General features: G+C 44.6%; 1 protein-coding gene across 2 annotated transcripts; it reads left to right on the top strand.

Annotated features, from left to right (window-relative positions):
• Positions 1-2,318: 2,318 nt before the first annotated feature.
• Positions 2,319-14,817, top strand: NASP (nuclear autoantigenic sperm protein). 2 transcript variants are annotated; one of them, XM_063939395.1, is made up of 15 exons: positions 2,319-2,469; positions 4,262-4,309; positions 4,386-4,496; positions 5,368-5,448; positions 5,587-5,696; positions 6,516-7,754; positions 8,088-8,131; positions 12,185-12,261; positions 12,674-12,747; positions 12,947-13,135; positions 13,331-13,494; positions 13,687-13,737; positions 13,811-13,891; positions 14,457-14,579; positions 14,672-14,817. In XM_063939395.1, the coding sequence occupies exons 1-15, from the start codon at positions 2,429-2,431 to the stop codon at positions 14,720-14,722; spliced, it is 2,484 nt and encodes an 827-aa protein (XP_063795465.1). In that variant the 5' UTR covers positions 2,319-2,428; the 3' UTR covers positions 14,723-14,817. The 2 variants fall into 2 exon arrangements, with proteins under 2 accessions (XP_063795465.1, XP_063795464.1); XM_063939394.1 differs by having other exon boundaries at positions 2,320-2,469; positions 6,516-7,781.
• Positions 14,818-17,688: the final 2,871 nt, after the last annotated feature.

The raw sequence follows: 17,688 nt of genomic DNA, 5'->3' as shown, positions 1-17,688 counted from the left end.
AGCCCAATCCGGCTGCAAGCAGGCGAGTTCGCTTCTTCTCCCCTTAGTCCCTCGCTGCAGTGAGCCTGTTGCCAGCAGATCTCACTGAAAATAAAAAACCTAAATCTAAACTTTCTTTCTAAGGGCTCAGGAGAGCCCCTAGTGTGCATCCAACCTCGGCCGGGCACAAGAGCTAACTGAGGCTTGGAGGAGGGTCATAGTGGGAGGAGCCAGTGCACACCAGGTAGTCATAAATCTTTCTAGAGTGCCCAGCCTCCTTCGGAGCCCGCTATTCCCCATGGTCCTTACGGAGTTCCCAGCATCCACTAGGACGTTAGAGAAAATTCGGTGAGGTTTTGCCAAAACGCGTTCGAACCCAAAACACGGCCGCGGAACCGAACCCAAAACCAAAACCCGAAAAATTTCCGGTGCTCATCACTATTATTTTCCCTCGTGGGGGTCCACGACCTCCATAGAGGGAGAATAAAATAGTGTGTCGCGCGTAGCGCGCCACCGTGCCCGTAGCGTGGCGAGCGAGCCCGCAAGGGGCTCATTTGCGCTCGCCACGCTGTCGGTAAGCCGGCGGTCGGGCTCCCGGCGCCGGGATGCTGGTCGCCGGGAGCCGACCGCCGGCCAGCCGTAGTGAACCCAACTGGCACAGATGCACGCCAACATAATGCAAGCTGCGATGACACCTTCGCTGCCACTGTTTTCCACGACCAATTTTGCCATTGATACCAGATTTTGCCATCAATCAAAGAAAAGGCAATAATGTTTTTTATTCATCCACTCCCACTACTTCTATGATTGGATACCGTTTATCCTGTCCCCCTCCCGATTGGCCTGCTGCCCACAATTGGGGATGCAGCTAAAATACCATCTGTCGGGCTCCCGGCGATCAGGAGACCGACGCTGGAATCCAGATGGCCGGTGAAATGCTGCCGGAGAGAATCCCGAACACCACAGGTTATTCCCACTCGGTAGGTCCACGTCACCCACCGAGTGGGAATATAACCTGTGGCAAGCAAGATGAGCCACCGGGCCCAAAGCGTGGCGAGCGCAGCTGGCCCACGAGGGGACTCGCTGCCAGGATTCCGACAGACGGGATGACTCTGTCAGCATACTGACAGCCGGCCTCCCGTCTGCCGCTAAAACATATGCATGTCACATGCAGACAGAGACCCTATGCACATTATGCAATATGCGTTGTGTGACATAGCCTTCCCTCCAGCCTTTCTGTGAGGGAAAATGGCGCTGTGTGCTGAGGAGATAGGCCCCGCCCCTTTTTCGGTGGGCTCGTCTCCCGCTCTTCAACGGATTCTGGCAGGGGTTAAATATCTCCATATAGCCCCCGGAGGCTATATGTGAGGTATTTTTTGCCAAAAAATAGGTTTACATTGCCTCCCAGGGCGCCCCCCTCCCAGCGCCCTGCACCCTCAGTGACTGCCGTGTGAAGTGTGCTGAGAGCAATGGCGCACAGCTGCAGTGCTGTGCGCTACCTTAAGAAGACTGAGGAGTCTTCTGCCGCCGATTCTGGACCTTCTTCTCTTTTCAGCATCTGCAAGGGGGCCGGCGGCGAGGCTCCGGTGACCATCCAGGCTGTACCTGTGATCGTCCCTCTGGAGCTAATGTCCAGTAGCCAAAGAAGCCAATCCATCCTGCACGCAGGTGAGTTCACTTCTTCTCCCCTAAGTCCCTCGTTGCAGTGATCCTGTTGCCAGCAGGACTCACTGTAAAATAAAAAACCTAAGCTAAACTTTTCTAAGCAGCTCTTTAGGAGAGCCACCTAGATTGCACCCTTCTCGGCCGGGCACAAAAATCTAACTGAGGCTTGGAGGAGGGTCATAGGGGGAGGAGCCAGTGCACACCACCTGATCCTAAAGCTTTACTTTTTGTGCCCTGTCTCCTGCGGAGCCGCTATCCCCCATGGTCCTTTCAGGAACCCCAGCATCCACTAGGACGATAGAGAAATTGTCTTAACAATGGAAAACCACAGATGGCACCATGAATGGTGAGAGCGACCCCTTCAATGGCCATCCCTGGTGAGGACTGGATTGGTACACAGTGCCCATGGGGGTGTGGCCTGGTTTTTAAAGACTACTGTCCCTTTAAATTGTTCTCCTGCTGTTTCACGTTTCGTGGCTGCCGCACTCAGCACTCTGCCAGCCAGTAATTCTTGTTACCAGGAGAGAGGACTACACAGGCGTCACATGACCACCTCCCGGCACCACGTGACTCTGACTGGGGACAATAGCGGAGTCGAAGCGCGGGAAAGAGACGGGAGGTTGGAGGTCATCGGAAGCAGAGGGGCGTGTCGGGGGCTGAGTGGGCGTGCCCGGCGAGTAGGCGGGTATAAGAGCGGCTCCCGGCGCGGGGGATATGAGCTGCTGCTGCTGCCTGTTCTCTCTCTTTTCACTCAGGGCTCCTTGTTGTCAGCGGACGGATCACCATGGCCGAGGAGACTGTGCCGGTGCCAGCCGAGGCGGAGAGGTAGGAGGACAGCATGGGTGTGTGTCTGTGCGGGCTGGTGACCCGGCTGCTGCTGTCAGGCAGGTCCCGTCACCCGGGCCGCCGGCGCCTTGCAGTTTTTGTCCCAGTAACAGCACCGGTGCGCCGCCTCCTATTGGCTGCTACGGACGAGCCGCCGCCAGCACCGCCGCTGATTGGCTGCTGCGGCCCGGGCGCGTGGCGCTTTGTGCTCGGCTGCTGCTGCTGACTGTTGGCGCCAAATCACCTCAGCCCGGTACTGGGGGAACGCGTCGCTGTGTGCCCCCTCTTCCTGTGTATGGCGGTCTCTGTCATACCCCTAGGAGAGGTGCAGCCACCTCTCCACTGTCTATACCCCACCGCCCCTGTCTCTGAGAGCCCCAGGGTAACTGGTGTGCGGCCTAGTATTACCCCCCCCCCCTCCTCACGGTGTCGCCCATACTGAGGTAAATGCGGCTCCCACTGTATTCCCTGCGGGGTCAGCACGTGTCTCTGTGCCCAGGCTGCAGTCATGAGATGCCATAGTCCCATTGTATCATGCTGTTTCTGACACATGGCTGCCTCCAGGGCACCACAGTGACCACACCATTAAAGGCATGCCTCCCCTGCTGCACCAACCCCCCCCCCCCCCCCCTCATGCTGCATCTTACAGGGGTGTACTAACTTCACTCCAGGTGTACAGAGGCAGGATGCATATAGTGGGGGCAGTCGCCTATTGTTTCTGGTAGCTCTGCCATGTTGCAGGCTGCTTCACAAGTGACAACTGAGGTGGATTGGCTGGTACTGCATCTCCAAGCTTTGGGCAGTGAGAGGTGGCATACTCCCACTCTACTCCATTCTGTTGGCCATCACTTGTGGTACCCTGCCCAGTGACCCTCACCCACCACTTTCTACCACCCAGGTTTACTGCATGTATTAACATTGTGTTGCTTCCTGTAGTGATATACTTAAGTCCCTCTTTGGGCCCTCCATATGCTGCTGCCACCTTATTGCCCATAGTCTACAGTTTTATATTTCAACTCATATTTTGTGGCTAAGACATGAGAGGGCACAAATTGATGTGACTTAAGTGATGGGGGTCAATTCACTTAGCTGTGGGTATGGTTGGATACACATTGGGTGATATGTTGTCCAATCCTGTGGTTTGATGCAACAGACTGTACTCCATCTGGTGTGACCATGATTGCACACTGCTGCCTGACAACATTGGGGGTGCTGTTCTGCACTTCGGATGTGTTGACATGGTGTCTGACAGCATGAGACTAACAATATTGTATACAGGCAACTTGTATTGTTAGACAGGCCAGCTGCAGTCCCAGTCATTCTACTGTGTATCCAGCCAATTAAGTTGCTGGTATTTAAATGTCATCACACTGTTAACTTTCCCATTTGCAGCTTGTTGTATTGACCCCATTGTATGTGTTCACAGAATTTAAATACTGAGCATCTGGTCCTTCATATGTCATGGGTTATCTATAGATTTCCCAATGTAGTGACTGCTCCCTGGACTCTGCAACTTTCCTTGCACAGTCCTGCAGTCTAATTATTGGTACATGAGAAGTATTGGATGACTGCAACATTTATCTGGCTGTCTCCTGCCGTAGTCATAAACCTACCTTACAGGTTAGCCATCATCCTACAAAAAATGGACACTAGTCTGCTGTTGTGAAATTAGTGTACTACAGTCTGCTGTTAAGTTAGTGTACAGCATCTTGACTAGAAATACTGTACAGATATGTAATCATTACTAGTATGATACAAATTCAATAGCTGCCATAATGTCTAAATCTTCTAGGATGGAAGATGTCCCGGAGCCCTCAACATCTGTTGAACAAGTTGATGGGTAAGATATAACCAACATTTCATGTTGTGCATGGCAACCACAATGTCTACATGCTTTAACTATGTCCTTTTTGTAGAGTGGATGTGGACAGTGAAGCCAAGAGGCTTATGGGCTGTGGCAGTAAACACCTGGTCATGAAGGACATCCAGTCTGCTGTGGCTGCATTCCAGGAAGCTAGCAGCATTCTGTAAGTACAGAAGTTGTGAAGTGGCTGTAGCTTAACACAAGCCAGTCAGATAGTGTACATGGGCAATACAACTAGCCTATAATGGCTACCTAAATGGCAAGGGACGTCACTTGCGTGCTGCACTTTCAGTTGGACAGTGTTTCTTCTTAAATGCTCACCTGACCCAACCACTTGTGTGGATGCAATCTAATTCAGCTAAAACACAAGTAATGTAAAGAAAGTGAACTATTAGACTGACCTGTGAGCAGCAGGAAGCTCACTTGGTACAAGATGCTTCTTGAAGAATAAAGGCTTTTTGCAATTGTGTAATGCTCCCTTTAGCCAACTTCGATGCATCCCCTTACCTGCTAACTGGTTAAACTTGCCAGCCAGTATGTATTCTAGCCTGCTGATAGCCATTCGTGCAGAAAATCTATTTACTGCCTAGCAAACATGCCAGCTTTCCCCAGTCCAGCAGTTCCTTAAAACCTCTTGAGCTGCTGTAGATAAAGTTGTGTAGTATGGGTCGGGTCGACATACACATTAGGTCGACAGGGTCTTACTTTTTGGTGTAGTTTTCTTCGTACAGTGATGGGGATCCCCAAGTAGTTCACCGCGTCCCCTCGCATGGCTCGCTTCGCTTGATTACCATTCCCGTTAGTAGTCCACGTGGATTGTAAAGTATGAGGTAAAAAAATGTATTAAAAAAAATCGTGAAACTTGTCAACCTTTAGTGGTTGACACAATGCATGTCGACCTAACTACTGCAACCCTGTAGTTTTATCCCTGGTGCTGTTTAGTACTTATCATGCAATAAGGTAACACAAGACGGTCATAAGCAGATCTGCCATGCAATTATGCTTGATGGCTCTAATGAGTTCCTATCTTGCAGAGGTAAGAAGTATGGAGAGACTGCAGATGAGTGTGCAGATGCCTTTTTCTACTATGGGATTGCTCTCCTGGAGTTGGCACGGTAAGCCCTAACAGTCTGTCATACTCAAGATATGAGGTGACTGCACTTGGTTTATATTGACACCACATTTTAACTTTTAAAGTGGTGGCTGCAGTGTTTACTTCTGTAAACTGTATCTCATTACTGGTTTCTCCATAGCATGGAGAATGGTGTTCTGGGTAATGCCTTGGATGGGGTCCCAGAGGATGAAGAGGAAGGTAGTGAAAAAGAGGAAGACCCTAAAATCCCCAGTGCTTCTGGCCTACCTGGTATGTAATATATTCCATGGAATTGAAGCTTAACTGTTTTCTTAACTTTGTTACCCATGGTTGGGGTGGCTACTATAAAACTGTTCTGTTGCCTAGTTTCTACCATTGCATGTTATTACTAGTTGCACCTCAATTAGTATTGAGCTTGGACATGAGACTAAAGAATGACCTCTCGGTTGTAAACCATATCCTAATATAATCTATAAAATGCACATGACTACATTTTATTTATTTAACAGTTTCTTATATAGCGCAGCATATTCTGTTGCGCTTTACAATTAGAACAGTAATAGAACAAAACTGGGTAAAAACAGACAGACAGAGGTAGGAAGGCCTGCTTACAATTTATAGACTACATTCTATTTAACCACACAGACATTTAATTGGCTGACCAGACAACTAAGCGATCAACCAAACTAAACTCTGTGCTATATGTATGGACTTCTCAAAGTTAATGTAACTGTACTGTAAACTAGACAACTGTATAGCTCATGGTTCCCTTGGCAGTACACATGCATCATATGAAATACTGTACAACCACCAATTCAGTGTCCCAGTGTTGCTAATGGCAGCAGAGACCAACCAGCAAAGACAACTCCTGTATTCAAATACTGTAAAATGTCCCAAATAGCAAAGCAGTACTACAGTGTACTGGATGCAGTGTGATCATAATTGAATGTTAATGGCCTTAATATGGCTAACTCCTCTAAAATGTAGAACTGATCTTAAATCAGCTGAAGTCTATACTAGATGCATCAGATTAATGATTATAATGTAGTTGTCACTAAAATAGAAGAATTTCTTTCCATAAACATCTAGAGAAAGAAAGGGAGCTGTTAAGAGAGCAGGTATATGATGCAATGGCAGAAAAAGAAAAGGCTGGGCAAGAACCAGAGAAGGCTGGCAAAACTGAAGAGCCTGCAGCTGAAGTAAAAGATGAGAAAGGGGCATCAGAAAAAGATAAGTGTGCTGTAGCATTAGAGGTAACAGCCGAAAAATGCACTGAGGAGAAAGCTAATTGCCCTGAATTGAAAGAGGAGATGGGTACAGAAGGAAAAGCGGACACGGACCCTGAATTAAAAGAGGAGAAAAGTATGGATGGAAAAGAGGAGAAAAGTACAGAGGGAAAAGCTGATGCAGACCCTGAATTAAAAGAGGAGAAAAGTACGGAGGGAAAAGCTGATGCAGACCCTGAATTAATAGAGGAGAAAAGTACAGAGGGAAAAGCTGATGCAGACCCTGAATTAAAAGAGGAGAAAAGTATAGAGGGAAAAGCTGACGCAGACCCTGAATTAAAAGAGGAGAAAAGTATAGAGGGAAAAGCTGACGCAGACCCTGAATTAAAAGAGGAGAAAAGTACAGAGGGAAAAGCTGACGCAGACCCTGAATTAAAAGAGGAGAAAAGTATAGAGGGAAAAGCTGACGCAGACCCTGAATTAAAAGAGGAGAAAAGTACAGAGGGAAAAGCTGACGCAGACCCTGAATTAAAAGAGGAGAAAAGTACGGAGGGAAAAGCTGACGCAGACCCTGAATTAAAAGAGGAGAAAAGTACGGAGGGAAAAGCTGACGCAGACCCTGAATTAAAAGAGGAGAAAAGTACGGAGGGAAAAGCTGACGCAGACCCTGAATTAAAAGAGGAGAAAAGTACGGAGGGAAAAGCTGACAAAGACCCTGAATTAAAAGAGAAAAGTACAGATGGTAAAGAGGAAGGTGCTGAGGAAAAAAGGGATGTTGAGATGGAGTGTGATAAACCCTATGAGGCTCCAGAAAGCACTAGCACAGAGAAAGTTGAGGAAACTCCTGAGAAGGTTGTAAAGGATGACAAAACTGAGACCACCAGTGAGGCTGTGGGTGAGGTGAAGGAAGCCGTTGCAGCTGTAGAGGAATCTAAAGATGCCAAAGAACAGACAGAAGAGATGGAAGCAGACTCTACCCAGGAGACTGAAGAAAAAACAGCTGACAAACCGAAGGACACAAAGGATGGGTCTGAGCCTGCAGCCGGGAGTGAAGAAGCTGCTCCCAAAGAGGAATCTGCTGATGAAGAGCAAGAGGCTGAAGGTGATGAAGCAATGGAGGGTGAAGAAGGTAACAAGTCCAATGTTATGTATTTGGGTGTCATGAGGTGCTGATGGCTTTCTTCCTACTTCACATGAATACATCATGTTTGCCTGCAAAGCCCTAAGCTACAGTCAAACTGATCTGGCAGCAATGGTCTGGAGTGTTCCTGCACCTGAGTCCACCAGTCTGTCTGCTGCAGCTTCACCCAATCTGGTGTTGGTGGCACGACGGTTCTCTAAGAATAGAAGGGAATTGGCCTGACCACATACAAGAAACATTTGTTTGAGCAGCCTTTTCATATAGATCCTAAAGATGAGCTATTTTGTCTTGCAGAGGATGAAGCAGATTCTGAAGAAAATGAAGGAACGGACGAGAAGGTGAGCTTGTGAATCTGCCATAGTGTTTGCTCAAGCAGTAGGTCCTGTGACACGGCAGGCATTTTTTTTCATAGACTGACCAGGAATTATCTGTGCACATAGGTTATTACTTAATCTTTAACATTCCTCTACTTTCGCTTGGACTTGAGTGGCTGGGCTTTCAGTGTCGCTAAAGGTGGATACACTATGCAATGGGCAATATTGCCTAGGGTGTCTCCTCCCAGGCCACCTGATGGCAGGCATACACTATGCAATATTGCAGTCATGCTGCAGCCTGTTGTGGGGGTGTATGAGATACTCTGGCACTTCTCTGAACTTCAGCAAGCCAAATATGACGTGGTTGTCCTAGTAACCCTGGTAGATATAGAAAGAGTTTTGTATGGCGCTGTTCAGTGTTGGTCACTGAGTGGTGTGTCATATGACATGCAGTTGTAAGGAAAAAAGGCCATATACGCAAATCAAAATGAATTGTGAGGTAATGGCTGGTAAGGGAGAGAATCTCTTCACATTTATGCAATTTGAAAGTAAATTCAATACATTGATTAAAAAAAAAGCACACTTGGTGCCCACAGGATACTTTAGGCATATTTAGGAAATAAAAAGCGTAGTGAAACGTGGGGAAAGAATTTACAGGTAGCACTCTTAAATGTTCATAAACTGGATCGTACCCCAAGTGGATAGGAGTCACAGGTGTTGCAGAATGCAAAGTACCTGGCCTACCCTGCATAGGCTTATACCAGATGGGATGTTGTCCAGTGGTGTGTAGTCAAATGGTGCAGGTAAGCAGGGCCTATGCATTTTCAAAACAAAGTGTCTACTTTAAAGTAGAGATGAGTGGGTTTGGTTTTACCCAGATTTAGTTGGGTATTTCAGGTTTTGCTTAATGGCTATCCAAAATGCGTGACGGCTGTGATCCAATAAGATGCTGTTTTGAGCCCCAAGTAAAACTGAACCCACTCATTTAATTTAAAGCCATGGTGTGGCCTGGCTGTACATGCAGCTGTGGTGGGAAGATATTCAAGAAGGGACTGTAAATACTATTGAGACGTTATGGGTAGAATGCATGTGGGGGTAAAGGAATAGTTATTATTGGGGTTATGCTACAGGCCACCTGGTATTAATGTGTCTGATGAGAAATTGTTACTGAATCAAATAGAAAGAGCAGCAGGAGACGGTAGTGATGGGAGACTTTAACATTCCCAAGATAAACTGGAAAATCAATTCATGTTACTGCTAGGGCCAATATGTTATTAAACACTAAATGATTACTTAGTTCAATTAATAGAGGAACCAACTAGGTACAATGCAATCTTAGACCTGGTATTAACCAACAATGGGGAATTGGTATCAAATATTGAAGTAGGAGAGCCCATGGGTAACAGCAACCACAATATGGTCACATTCAATATCCGTTTTCAGAAGCAGTCCTATACTGGCTCAACTAGGACTCTAAACTTTAGCAAAGCCAACTTTGACATGATGAAGGAAGCGTTAAGGGACATTGAATGGGAAATTCTGTTTCAAGGAAAAAATACTACAAAGAAATGGGATGTATTAAAAATCTCTGCTAATTCATAATGCTTGTAAATTCCCATTGGCAGCAAAACAATCCCAAACCAATGTGGTTTAACAAATATATAAAGGAATTAATGGACAAAAAGCGAGCATTTAAAAAAAAATAAAAAAAAAATACAAATCTGAGGGGATGTAGTTATTCAAGCACTAAGGACTGTAACAAAATATGCAAAAAAGGAATAAGCGGTTAAACTAGAAACTAGTAGGAAAGCAATGCAAATCCCAAAAATTTAAGTACAGCAAGAGTAGAGTATAGGCCCTTTTAAAGGACAAGAGGAGTCTTAATTAAAAATGATGACATGGCAAACCAAAGTTTTTTTTTTTTGTTTTTTTTTACGGTATTTTGCAGAGGACCAAATGCCGGGTCTAACACAATCTCAACAAAGTGTCCCACTGCTAAATGCTTTGTGAGTAGGTAGTCTATGACCGATTAAAAAAAATAATAATTAAAGATGAATAAGTCACCTGGTCCAGAAGGAATTCACCTGAGTTCTTATGGAGTTGCACGCTAAACTAGCAAGACCTCTATTTGTTCATGGATTCAGTTAAATAGGGTATGGTTCCCAAAGACTGGCGTATAGCAGAGGTAGTGGCAATATTCAAAAGGAGTAAAGCTGTACCAGGTAATTATAGACCTGTTAGTCTTGCATCTATAGTGGGGAAAGTATAGGAAGGTATTCTAAAGAACGGTATTCAAAAGTTCCTTGAAGCAAAAGGTCACTAAGGAACCAACATGGATTTGTGAAGGGCCGATCATGTCAAATCAACTTACTTGGCTTTTATGAAACCGCAAGTGCAAACCTTGGTAAAGAGGTGGATGTTAAATTTTTTTTAAGACTTTGCCAAAGCTTTTGACACTACCACACATGCATCTTATCTAGAAGCTACAAGAAATAGGGCTAGGGAGCACAATATGCACTTGGGTCAGTAATTGGTTAGATAATAGGGAGCAGCACATTGTGGTCAATGGGTCATTTTCAAATTGGACTAAAGTACTAAGTGGTGTGCCACAAGGGTCTGTACTTGGACCACTTTTGTTCAACATTTTCATCAACGACCTAACAGTAGGTCTAGAGCATGGTATCCATTTTCGTAGACAATACCAATTTGTGTAAGGTTATAAATACGGAGGGGGATGCTGAGTCTCTTCAGAACTACTTAAACTGGAAGCATGGGCTGCAAAATGGAGAATGAGATTCAACAGACAAGTGTAAGGTAATGCACTGTGGGGGCAAGACCAGAAATTACACCTACATACTAAATGGGGTAATACTAGGGGATTCTGTTCTGGAAAAAGACTTGGGAGTTCATAGATAACAAATTAAGCAGCAGTACCCAAAGTAGGAGTGCAGCAAAGAAGGCTAAGATATTAGCATGTATAAAACAGGGAATTGATGCAAGGGATGTGAATATTATACTCCCATTATATAAATCACTAGTGAGGCTACATCTTGAATACTGTGCGCAATTTTGGGCACCATATTACAAAGGATATCCTGGAGCTAGAAAAGGTTCAGAGGCGGGCAACCAAACTAATCCAAGCGCATGGAGACGTTGGAATAAAAGGAAAGGCTTGCAAGGCATGTTTACATTGGGGAAAAGAGGAGACATGATCAACATCTACAAATGTATAAGGGGTCAATACAGAGCTCGGAAGGAACCTGTTTTCTAGAAGTTCAGCACAGAGGACATGTGGTCACTTAGGAGAGGAGTTTCCACACTGAGGCGAAAATGTTTTTTCACAGTAAAGGACAATACGTGTTTGGAATTCCCTGCCTGAGAGTAGTAACAGCAGACTCGGTCAACACCTTTTAATAATAATTTTATTTATATAGCGCTCTTTCTCCAATAGGACCCAAGGCGCTTAACAGATGCATAGCATAATATAGTACAGAAAATAATGAAGTACATTTTCCTAAAATACAGAAGCATTTTAAGAATGGGTTAGAGTAATTCCTATTGGATAAAGATATTCAGGGTTATGGTGCATAGGCATGCATTAGTTAATATAACTAGTTCTATAAAGACTGCATAGGAGACCACAAATAGGTTGAACTCAATGGACAAATGTCGTTGTTTTTTTTTTCCAACCTTAGTTACTTTGACTATGGGTCCAAATTTAGCTGCATGTACAGCCAACAGTGATGGTCATTAATGACTGGTGGGGCTGCACATCTGCTGTACACACAGGGCGATATAGTAAATTATATTGCTCAGGAGGGGAAAATAAGATATATCGTCTACTATCAGTAAGTGCATGCACATTAAGTGTCCAGCTAATGTACAGCCTCTTGATCAATAGAACACTGATCACTTATTGCAGAGATACTCAAGATGCCCTAATGGTCCAGGTTTTAAAGAGCTCTGTTGCCTTGAGGGTGCCTTGATGACTCATTCAGCAACCTGTCAATGAATGAACTTCATATTATCCTGAATATGTGGAATGCATTAGATCTTAACAATGCTAATCCCTTTCAGGAGAATGAAGAGGATGATGTTGGTAATCTGCAGCTGGCCTGGGAGATGTTGGAGCTCTCAAAGATAATATTTAAAAGGTATGTTTAGAATAAATGGGTTTTATGCGGCCAAGTGCAGTGGCTGAGGGGTCACAAGCTGGCTGCTAGTCTGGCAGCCTTCTGAAGCTGACCCTAATATAGATTCTTGCATTTATATGGTTTAGCAAACCTAAAGTTAAACAAGTCATAGGTGTTTATAGTTAACATTCTAGCTTTGATCACTGGGTGGCCCAAGCTCTAAAGGCTTGGCATTGGCTTTTAGTAGCCTACAAATGAGTGGATGTCCATGTAGTATGATAGATCTGGCAACATACTTGTAAGCATCTGTAGTCTTGCTGGCAGAAACGTATAACACAACCCTTTACATGTTTCATTTAATGCAAACCTGGTTTAGTAGAGACTTGATCTTGAAAAGAGCAGTCTAGTCACCAATGTAATAACCTATTTGCAGGCAACAGGACAAGGCATCACAGCTGAAGGCTGCTCAAGCACACCTAAAACTGGGAGAGGTCAGCGTTGAGTCAGGTGAGTGATCACATGGGTGTAGACTTGCTGATTCATCTAAAGGGGAGTATGTGTTGCCTATAGCAGAGCTTCAGTAAATCTACCTTTCCTGTCCCATATCTCTGTATAATGGGGTTGATGGAGGAATTGAACTACACATCTGTAGCCCTGTTCATGAAGTAGTCTATGGCATGTTAACATGTTATGCTGTATTCTACAGAGAACTACAGCCAGGCAGTGGAGGACTTTCTTGCATGTCTGACTATCCAGAAGGAGCACATGGAGGAACATGAGAGACTGCTTGCAGAGACTCACTATCAGCTCGCCCTGGCCTATCAGTATAATGGCAAACACGAGGAAGCAATGTCTCACTTTACACAGTCCATTGAAGTAATAGAGAAGAAAATGGGTAAGAGGATGCTGGATCAGCCTTAGTAATGCAAACTAGCAACTAGTTGGGATATGCTGCTCTGTACCTTTCTTAGAGGGTATTGCTCAACTGTTTAATTGCATAGAGGACTTATGTCTTCAAGTTTAAACCTGCTTGTAAAGAAGCATCTAGCCAAACCTTCATTTCATAACATGTCCCATCTTCATCCCACAGTTGTGCTCACAGAGAAGTTGAAGAAGGCTACAGGATCTGATGAACTTCAAAAGGAAATGGATGAATTAAAGGGGCTCCTTCCAGATATCAAGGAGAAGATTGAAGACTCAAAGGAAGCACAGAAAACTGCAGATGTGACTGACAAAGCACTTAAAGAGACCCTGGTTCGTGAAATGTTAACTTATGACCTCATTAGTTGTAATGTTCAGTCCCAGCTAGGTTAATGTATGAACAAGACTAATAAAGGAATGCTCTCCTGTTGGAACCATTAACGCGCTAGTACTTCTGTTTATGGCCCAGTTTAGTAGCAGTGTCTGCTTTTCCTCTTAATGCTTTACTTTTGTCCCTCTTGACAGGCTGGAGGATCTTCAGCTTTTCCAAAAGAGAATGGAGGCACTTCAACATCTGTAAGTAGCCATTTTTGGTATGTTATTGTGATCTTACAAAATGGCCCTATATAAACCTACATCTCCTCAACAGGCTCCGGTTGAGCAGAGTCCAGACTGTACTGTACCTGTCACAAATTGTGTATCGGACATCTCTCATCTTGTGAGGAAAAAGGTAATGCCATGGTCTGGCTGAGTCTGTTCTGTCACTAATCTGGTCTCCGGTATTTAGGTTAACGAGGTTTTTAACTGCTTTTTTTTTTTTTTTGTGTACTTTTTCATACTTGATTACACAGACTACAATTGAGAATAGTAACCTGTGCTGAGCACAGCAGTAGCAGAGTGAGGAACCCTGCCTGAAGCATAGTGAGGGACATGGTGTACTAATTGGGAATCCCAGTCACTTTGAAAAAAATTCATGTCAACCTATTTCAGGTGTCACTCTAGTGACTGACCAGTAGTATACCTAATGACTGTCAACCCTATGAACCACACCCCACTAATCTAGTGTTCAAGTATAAATGCAAACTCCCTCTAGTGGTAACACTGAATATCCCCATAGCAATCTTGCTTATTGACTTGAGAGAGCCTGGATTTCCAGTTCTGAAATGGCTAAACTCTTACCTTGTTTAGAATTGCTCTGGCCAGTTTTACTATATTCGAAGGCCAATTTTACAACAACCTGGGCAGTCCTAATCTGAACAGCTGTAAAATGTATTTTTTATTTTTATTTTAATAAGCGAAAACCAGAGGAGAGTCCAGTGAAAGAGGCCAAGAAACCAAAGTCTGAGCCTATAGAAAATGGAGCTGCAAGTGGGGATGCAGTAGTACCCACAAATGAAGAGGCAGAGAAAGCTGAACAGGTTGGTTACAATGATTACTTGGCCTCATTTTAATAAGGTGTTTCAATATTGAGTTGTATATTGTAACATGGCTTAATTTTTCCCACTTGCAGGCAGAGAAGCAGACGGCAATGGATACTACAGCAGTGGAGAGTACTGCATGATATACCTCAAAGGGACTTTTGTATATAAATGTATTTTTTTCCATTTTTGGTTCAAAGCATCTTTTTGTAAAAGAAATAAAGAATTAAAAAAAGCAGCTACTTGGTCATGTACTGGACTGTAGCTTGAGGGAAATGATTGTGCACAAGCAGGCTAACTACCCCTAAAGCCCATGATCCTGTGTTCAGCTGCTGTGAACTTGCCAAGCATCTGAGCCACTGCTCTAACATGCAAGAGATGTGATGGCTTTTCAGAACCCCCCTCCCCCCTTACTGTGCTCATGTAGCTTGTCTTCAGTCTTACCAGTTTGCTATAGGTGTCCCAACCTCATTTACAAATTCATAACTTTCAAATAGACTATAGATTTACATCTCGAACTTCTGAGAAGTAATGGCATCTTGCTATAATGCAGCCCTGATTAGTGATTGTGCAATCTGCATAAGACTTTAAAGACCTCAGTGCCCTTTAACTTATGATGCCACAAGGATTCCACAGCACCTAACAAAGTATGCAATGAGCAGGACAAGAAACCACTGACTTACACAACATGGCAATGCATGATCAGTACCTGGTATACAAACATTGCTGTGTAAGCAGTCATAACCCTGAAATAAGCAGGGTGTCCGATACAAGGGTTGGGTTACCTTGTGTGGCAGGGTTTCCCAACCTGTCCTTAAACTGTCCAGGTTTACTTAAGCACATGTAACTAACCACAGCAACGTTGATTTTAGTCGGTGTAATTTGTGGCTATATAGGTTTGAGCACAGTTCGTGTGCCTTAAGGACCCATGCTGGGACACACTGGTGTATGGAGTAGAAATCGCCTATGTGGAAAAATACAGTTTTTTTTTTTGTTTTGTTTTTTACCCTTCTCAGTCTGTCCTAAAAGGGAGGGATACACAAGCATGGAACAGGGTTAGTCTGAGATACAGCTGGGTTTGAAGTGGGTCTTGAGAGCCTGTTCAAAGTTTTCTGGAGAGAGCATTCCAGAGATGGGTAGCAGCATGGGGGCAGAAGTTGGAGGTCACATGCATTTGTGGCATGAAGATGGCAGGCAGGAGTGTGAAGGGAGAAGTTCAGATGTAAATGTGTGATGCTTACATTGGATTTGGAAGGGGAGCAGACATAGTACACTTTGACCTGGAGTAGGATATTGGTGTAGCATAGCCTGTGGCTTGTAGGCCTGTGTAATGTGGTAGACTAATACCCCCCCTTTCACACTGCCTCTGGGTGCATTAAAAGACCAGCCAATTGAGTGGTTAAAGAGCAGTAAAGGAGGCTTTTTCTTAACTGCTAAATCAAAAGCCCAGTATAAACTGACCACTTGTAAAACATCACATTCTTCAGGACACATTGGGTTCAGGATCCCAACTCTTGGCATACAGGGGGGCGAGTGCAACGAAGCCACTTGCTGCAGGTTCTATTCCCCCACTATGGGTGCTGTGGACACCCACATGTGGGAATAGCCCTTGGCAGCTCTCTAGCAACCAGTTCTTTTGATTTAAGTGTTCAAGCATGGATATTTATATAGTAGCGGCACATGGAGGGGGGGGGGGGGGGGGGGGGGGGGGGGGGACAGGTGATGGGGTCCCTAGTCCAGCATTCCCCACATATAGGGGGTATGACACTAGATTGTCAGTTATCCCCGCCTTTTAAGTCTGTGTTGGATGTTTCATGTGTAGACCTATTAATGTATTACATATAAAAAAAGCACATGGTGGGACATTTTAAATGTTTCCTGTTTCTACAGGAATTGCTCTGTCCTACAACACTCGGCCACTGGGGGGTGCAGGGGTGTTAGTAGAAATTCTGTGAAGCACATATTTAACGGATTTGTGTGTACCACGTGCACTGCACTTCTGGCTTACACACTAGTTAAATTTTTTTCACTTGATCGTAGGGACTTGTGGTTCACTGTATACCGGTCTGTAATTATGAGTAAAGCTAATGCAAAATAAAAAAAACAGCTAGTCTGTGTGAGCATTACCTGATGTAACGTCCCAATGCAGTGTCTTGCAAATACGGGTCCAAATACGAACCTCTGCCCCAATCCTCCTTGGGTGATGATGGCAGGTGTGATGCCTGAGTTAAAATCAGAGCTTGCTGCTGTGTGTAATGATTGTCAGGTGGCTAGGTCTGATTCTAGGGTAATAGTGTGAGCTGCCAGAGTGGGTTCAGGATACACCTAGGGTAGACTTTACATTTAGGAATTGAGCTAGACCTGGACTTTCATAAACTCTGCAGTTATCGTTTGGCTCATAATTTGCAGTTGTCAGCTGTGTTGCATTCTGGTGATTCAATGCCAGACCCTATATCTCAGGAGGAACAAGAGGAAGGTGAATTGGACCAGGAGTCAGATAGTGAGGTTACTGATAGCCTGGCCATTGATGATCTCATCAGGGCGGTATGCCAGGTTTTATATTTTACTGAGACTAAGTAACCTTTCAAATGATTTTTTTTATTTGCTAAAACTGCAACTTTGTGTTTTTCCTTATTCAGAATCTCTTAATAAGCAGTTAATGGAAGCTTGTAAAAATCCAGAAATGCTTTTCGATGCCTAGGTGGTTTCTGTCTAACTACCCATTCCCAGAGTCTGACGGCTAAATGGGGAAAATCCACTAACTGGATTCCTGTTTCAAAACTTGCAAAAAAGTTAACCATACCAGTCCCTGCTGCAATTATGCTTAAAGACCTGTCAGAGCGTAAGCTAGAAGCTATGCTAAAGTCAATGTATACAGCAGTAGGGGTGTTACTTAGACCTGCTTTAGTTGGCGTTTGGGTTAACACGGCTGTAGTTGCATGGGTGACGCAGCTCAAATTGGCCCTACAACAGGATCTTCCCTTAGACCAGATTATACTTCTTGCTGATCACATCTGTGAATCTGCTGAGTATTTGGAAATAGATTCTATGGACGTCATCCAGGTTTGCTTTCGGCTTTGCTAGTTGCGGCTCGACGGGCGCTTTGGCT

Source organism: Pseudophryne corroboree, chromosome 9, assembly GCF_028390025.1.
Source record: "Pseudophryne corroboree isolate aPseCor3 chromosome 9, aPseCor3.hap2, whole genome shotgun sequence".
NCBI classification, from domain to species: Eukaryota; Metazoa; Chordata; class Amphibia; order Anura; family Myobatrachidae; genus Pseudophryne; species Pseudophryne corroboree.
Note: the sequence above shows the minus strand (reverse complement) of the source record. Positions and strands in the feature narration are given on the sequence as shown.

Coding starts and splice junctions, on each gene's coding strand:
- NASP (XM_063939394.1), top strand. CDS start 2,429: ATGGCCGAGGAGACTGTGCCGGTGCCAGCCGAGGCGGAGAG. Junction 2,470..4,261: donor GTGCCAGCCGAGGCGGAGAG/GTAGGAGGACAG, acceptor TAAATCTTCTAG/GATGGAAGATGTCCCGGAGC. Junction 4,310..4,385: donor TCTGTTGAACAAGTTGATGG/GTAAGATATAAC, acceptor TCCTTTTTGTAG/AGTGGATGTGGACAGTGAAG.